This window comes from Quercus lobata, chromosome 3 (assembly GCF_001633185.2).
Source record: "Quercus lobata isolate SW786 chromosome 3, ValleyOak3.0 Primary Assembly, whole genome shotgun sequence".
Taxonomy (NCBI): domain Eukaryota; kingdom Viridiplantae; phylum Streptophyta; class Magnoliopsida; order Fagales; family Fagaceae; genus Quercus; species Quercus lobata.
In genome coordinates this window covers 16,014,577-16,020,742 of record NC_044906.1, presented here as the reverse complement: position 1 = coordinate 16,020,742, position 6,166 = coordinate 16,014,577, and the positions used below count along the sequence as shown (strand labels likewise).

The 6,166-nt window shown below is 48.0% G+C and overlaps 1 protein-coding gene across 1 annotated transcript; it reads left to right on the top strand.

Moving 5' to 3' along the window:
* The first annotated feature begins 599 nt into the window (after nt 1–599).
* LOC115979770 lies at nt 600–3,250 on the top strand. Its single transcript, XM_031101831.1, has 4 exons — nt 600–677; nt 1,673–1,852; nt 1,929–2,329; nt 2,409–3,250. The coding sequence occupies exons 3-4, from the start codon at nt 1,931–1,933 to the stop codon at nt 2,943–2,945; spliced, it is 936 nt and encodes a 311-aa protein (XP_030957691.1). The 5' UTR covers nt 600–677; nt 1,673–1,852; nt 1,929–1,930; the 3' UTR covers nt 2,946–3,250.
* Nucleotides 3,251–6,166: the final 2,916 nt, after the last annotated feature.

Sequence of the window (6,166 nt, the reverse complement as noted above, 5' to 3'; positions counted from 1 at the left end):
CCCTTATTGGATCTTAGGGCTTTTCTAGGCAAATAGAGATTTCGGATCATGGGCCCTTACCATGTCTGTCTGCGATGGGCCTTCAGAGCGCGTGGACCCATCTTTACAAAGACCAAACAGTACCCATCCGTCAGGCCCATTAAGATAGGCCCATCAGACTAAATTTTACTATCTTCAGTTGCCCCCTTCACCCCAATGGTCCGTCTGCTTTTAGGTCAAAGGACCAATGGGGTGACGATTCTAATGTATGGGCGTGACGGGTATTTTGATGACGGAGTGGGATTCGCGAAACAGAAGGTTGAAAATGTTTGACGGATCCAACCGTCAGATAGGACGACGGTTTCATATGGATTTAACCGTCAGACATGATGACGGGTATCTTGCAATTTCAGACGGTTTAATCGAGTCAACGGTTACAAACTGTTGATGCGAGCAGACAGGTTGTCAGCATTTATTAGCATGCCACGTGTCAATCTCTGAATGGCCGTTGTATAGGATCGAAGCGTCGCTTCGTCTTCCGTGCATCTCCTATATATATGAGGCGTCTCAATCTCTCATTTTCGCATTTCCAAACAGAAAACGTCTGCCAGAGAGAACCGTCAACCTTGTCAGAGCAATCCGTCGAGTACTGGTAACCACCAATTACCACAACCGTCACCCGTTCTACGCCAGGTGTGGTAAGTATTTACTTCAATTTCACATTCAAGTTACATTTTCGTCCAAGCATTGTTGTTAGGCTTACTATACCCGTCAATGTTTTTAAACCCGTCAAGTCTTAGGTTTCATCATTAATTGTAGGAAATGTCTAGTGCGTCAAGTAACCAATCGGTGGTTCGTGACGGAACGGAATACGAGAGTGTATACCCGTCCGGTCATAAAGACCAAGATAGTCCAGGCGAAGATAGGAGTCCGTCTGCATCCTCTTCGTCCTCAACAAGTGAGGATGTGGAGATAATTGAAATAGGGGGTCCTGCTGACGACGGGAATAAAGCACTGGAGTCCGTTGTGGGTGCTGATGGACTAAGGCAGTTCATCATGTTACCAGAGTGGACAGTGCATAGGTTCACGTCCGTCATCCAGGAGAGACACTTCAGTACCTTTAGAACCAATTTTCAGATACCAGATTACATTCCAATCCGTCTCCCCTACGTGTCGGAGAAATGTTATTATGACGGGGTAGAAGGCGTTGGAGTGTACGAGCAGGTGTTGAAGGCTGGACTTCGGTTCCCGCTCTCTACACTCCATAGAGAACTCTTACATTACCTGGGACTGTCCGTCACCCAGATTTCTCCGAACGCCTGGAGGGTCTTCATAACAATGGAGATTCTTTATGGTGCATGGTCAGACGGAGAAAGGAGATTGACGGTCCGTGAATTTCTTCACTGTTACCGTCCAGATGAGATTGACAGATCAAGGGGGTTGTACCGTTTTGCTAGTCGAAGTCCCCTGTTGAAGATTATCTTTGAGACCCCAGACTCAAATAGAGACTGGAAGAGTCGCTACTTCTTCCTGGAGGGTGACAGATGGATGAACCGTCCAGGAGAGACGGAGTACATGCCCGTCGATACAACTTGGGGAATAATAAACCAATTACGTATATATCCGTCTTACTTGTCCTTTTTTACATATCCGTACACTTTTATGTGCGTATTTTGACCGTCTGTCTTTGCAGGTAGACAGCGTCCGCAGATTAGCCTCGAGGAATTTAGTTTCCTTGAAGAGATTTGCAGAAAAACTAGGCCAGAGGAAAGGACCTGGGCTAAGTTAGTGAATCCAAAGACAATACACTGGTATTGTGACGGTCCAGAACCTACCCGTGAGGCCATTGCATACGACGAAAGAATACACAAACGTGAGTCCGTCTACTTTTACCCTTGAAATTGAAATTTTATTTTTGAAAAAATATCATCATCCGTCCTGTATTGCAGAAATGGACGACGCCAAGAGAAGGGCAATGATAAAATCTCTAGCCGTCGAGCAAAAGAAGACGGGTGAGATCGTTGTTCCCAGTGTGCCGGGGTCATCGGGTAAGAGGAAGCAGCCACCAAAGTCTGACCGTCCACTCAAGCAGCCAAAGGTGTCAATGGAGCCCGTGGTGGGCTTGATGGCTGAGGGCCCTAAGGCCGTCACCCAAGTTAAACAAGGGGCCGGTAAGGGCCTAATGCATGCTCCACCCGTCAGCGGGGAGAAGCCCCCTCCCCTTCTCCGTGAGGACTCGAAGTTCGCTTTGGAGAAGCTTACGTCCATACTTTCTGCAGAGGATTATGAGGATCTTGGGAATCATTCGACGGAGGTGATGGGGGAGACGGGGTTATTTGCCGTCGGACAGGTAACTTTCCTTATCCTTCAGTTTATGTCCGTCCACTCCCTAGTTTCATTTTTGACACTTCTAATTTTGTCTATTTCAGTCCTTGGTTATGATGAAGGGCTTGATGGACCGCTGCCTCAACCGTGAAGCGGCTCTGGAACGGGTACGGTCAAAACTTGGGCAGACGGAAGAGGAGCTTAGCCAGCTGCACAAGTGGAAGGCCACGATGGAGCAGAAGTTCGAACTCTCTGAGAAGACGAGAGAAGAACTTGAACAGAGGACGGAGGAGGCTGGGAAGGCCTTGAAGGTTAAAGCAGACGAGGTGAAGGATCTGAAGAAAAAACTCCGTCATGCAAGGGATGACGCCGTCAGCGAATATCGCAACTCCGAGTCTTTGTTGAAGGAGCTGGCAGGATCGTTCCTTCAAGGCTTCGACGATTCGCTCCGTCAGGTGAAGAAGGCCTACCCAGATCTGGACTTGTCCATGATAACACTAACTGATCAAGGTCAGACGTCTGCTCTACCCGTCGCCTCCGAAAATACGGAGGATCTCTTTGGAGAAGAGGCAGCTCAGGGTGACGGAGAGTCCGCTATGCCGAATGAGGTCGCTGTTGTCGACCCCAATAAAGCAGAGTAACCCATATAATTGTTGATGAGGATCCGTCTCCCTTTTTATGTATTGTTAATAATTTGTAGACGGTTTGGTTGAAGTTTCATTTGTACTGAACAATGCTTTTCATTCATTGTCTTTTCGTGATCTGTATCCGTTAAGGATTTTCTCCGTCTACTTTTATTTTGAATTTTAATTTGCACAAGCTCGTCTGTTGATCCGTCCACTTATAAGCTAAACTATTGAAGCTGACTTATATCGTCATGTTGTCCGTCCACCTTGTGGGCGTTTTAGAGCCGTCTGCTTTATGTATGTACGTAATTTATTCACCGTTTTTGCTATACCGTCCATTTTACAAACACGTAGTATTACTAAACGTTTTGTAGGTCCGTCCGCTTTTCGGACATGTAGAACTATTCACCGTTTTAGGTGCGTAAATATCTCTAATTTTAATTACGGTGATCCGTTCGCTTTGAGACTGATACCGTCTAAATTATGGACTTGTATAATTATCACCGTCTTGGTGATCCGTCCACTTTATGGACATGTAGAATTATTAAACGTTTTGGGTGATCCGTCCACTTTGAGGAGTACACCGTCCAATTTGTGGAAGTGTTGAATTGCGGTGATCCGTCCACTTTGTGGCGGATACACCGTCTAATTTATGGACTTGCATAATTCTCACCGTCTTTGTGATCCGTCCACTTTGTGGAGGCTACACCGTCCAATTTGTGGACTTGTATAACTACTCACCGTTTTGGTGATCCGTCCACATTATGACGCATATACCGTCCACTTTCCGGACTTGTAGAATTTACTCACCGTTTTGGGTGATCCGCCCACTTTGTGGACTTGTATTATTCTCACCGTCTATGTGATCCGTCCACTTTATGGACTTGTAGAATTTCTCACCGTTTTGGGTGATCCGTCCACTTTTGGACTTATATTATTCTCACCGTTTGGTGATCCGTCCACTTTATGGACATGTAGAATTCTCACCGTTTTGGTGATCCGTCCACTTTGCGGACATGTAGAATTCTCACCGTTTTGGTGATCCGTCTACTTTGTGGACATGTAGAATTCTCACCGTTTTGGTGATCCGTCCACATTATGGACTTTAAACTAGCATTCGTTAAGTTCGAGGACAATTGTAGTGACATCAAAGTAGAAGAAGATTATAATGGTATCTAATTGCGTAAAGGAAAAGTGTCTGCCCCCTTGGGCTTAAAAAAGGCACGACAGGATTGTAGCAAGAGAAACACATGTTAAAGAAAAAACTTATAAATAGTTATAATAAAAAGCCAAATGGAAAATTGGTTGCCGTTCGCCGTGTTACTATCACTGGTAGTATTTCCTCAAATGCTCCGCATTCCATGGATGCGGTAGCTTCTCCCCCTCCGTAGTCTCCAAGTGGTATGTTCCTTTCCTTTTCCATGCCGTGACTCGGTAAGGTCCTTCCCAGTTGGGGCCGAGCTTTCCCTGTGTAGGGTCTCTAGCTGCACCCATGACCCTCCTGAGTACGAGGTCTCCTACTTGGAAGTCTCTGTGTCGGACCCGGGAGTTGTAATGTCTGGCCATGCGTTCCTGGTATCTTGCGATCCTTTGCTCCGCTGCCGACCTTACCTCATCTATCAGGTCCAGCTGTAGCCTCATTGATTCGTCGTTCCTGCCTTCGTCATGGTTGTGAACCCTGTAACTTGTGAGGCCAACTTCTGCGGGGATGACCGCCTCATTCCCGTATGTCAGTCGAAATGGCGTCTCTCCTGTCGGAGTCCTCGCCGTTGTCCTGTACGCCCACAGTATGCTCGGTAATTCTTCGGGCCATATTCCCTTTGCCCCCTCGAGCCGAGTCTTGATAATCTTTAGCAGGGATCGGTTCGTGACTTCAACCTGGCCATTGGCCTGAGGATGGGCGGGTGATGAGTAGTGGTTTTTTATTCCTAGCTGTGTGCAAAAATCCCGGAAGTGGCTGTTGTCGAACTGCCTCCCGTTATCCGAGACAAGGACTCTAGGAATACCAAACCTGCATACGATGGACCGCCAAACAAAACTTCTAACTTTCTTTTCTGTAATGGTGGCCAAGGCTTCCGCTTCTACCCATTTTGTGAAGTAGTCAATACCCACTACCAAGAACTTGAGCTGCCTTACCGCAGTTGGGAAGGGTCCCATGATATCCAGTCCCCATTGTGCGAACGGCCATGGAGCCGTCATAGGGGTCAGTTCCTCAGCTGGCTGTCCGATAAAATTGCTGAACCTCTGGCATTTGTCGCAGCTCTTAACGTACGACTCGGCATCCTTCTGCATGGTCGGCCAGTAATACCCAGCTCGTACCAGTTTGTGCACCAACGACCGCGATCCAGAGTGATTCCCGCATATCCCTTCGTGCACTTCCCTCATTACGTAGTCTGCCTCTTCAACCCCGAGGCATCTTAGATAAGGGCGGGAGAATCCTCTCTTGTAAAGAACGTCTCTTATCAAGACGAATCTCGCCGCTTGGACTTTCAGCTTCCTCGCTGCCTCCTTCTCTTGTGGCAGTAACCCGTCCTTCAGGTATGAAGCTATCTGGGTGGTCCAGTTTCTTTCGGAGCGTATCTCCTGCATATTGTCGGGGTCTATTAGTGGAAAGAGTTGAACGAAGGAAAGTACATTACCCGGTGTCATCACATGTTCTGCTGAGGCGGCTTTGGCTAGCCGGTCGGCGAGCTCATTTTCTCCCCTGGGGATTTGGACGACCGTCGCTTTTAGTCCGTTGACTCTCGTTCTCACTTGATCAAGATATCTCTTCAACCTTTCCCCCTTGCATTCGTAGTCTCCGTTTACTTGATTGGTCACGACTTGAGAGTCGCAATGGACGGCCACACTTTCAGCTCCGGCGGCTTTGGCTAGGTCGAGTCCTGCCGCCACCGCTTCGTATTCTGCTTCATTGTTGGTAATGGGGAAGTCGAGACGGACCATACATTCGATCTTGTCCCCTTCGGGCGACAGCAACACTATGCCGGCCCCTCCAATTCGCCGATTGGATGACCCGTCGGTGAAGATGCTCCACTTGGGGGGTTTTTCTGCCCCCTTGTCCTCGTCACGCGTAAACTCCGCTATGAAGTCGGCTACAGCTTGTCCTTTAATGGCCACACGCGGACGGTACTTGATATCAAACTCACTCAATTCTATTGCCCACAGTGTCAGTCGACCTGCGGCTTCAGGATTACTCAGTGCCCTTCGCAAGGGCTTGTCGGTCATTACGTTCACGG

What these genes read in the sequence shown, in the direction of transcription:
- LOC115979770 (XM_031101831.1), top strand. Translation starts at nt 1,931, where the DNA reads ATGGACGACGCCAAGAGAAGGGCAATGATAAAATCTCTAGCCGTCGAG. An exon ending in GGTTATTTGCCGTCGGACAG is followed by an intron (nt 2,330 to 2,408) that starts GTAACTTTCCTT and finishes TGTCTATTTCAG; the next exon opens with TCCTTGGTTATGATGAAGGG.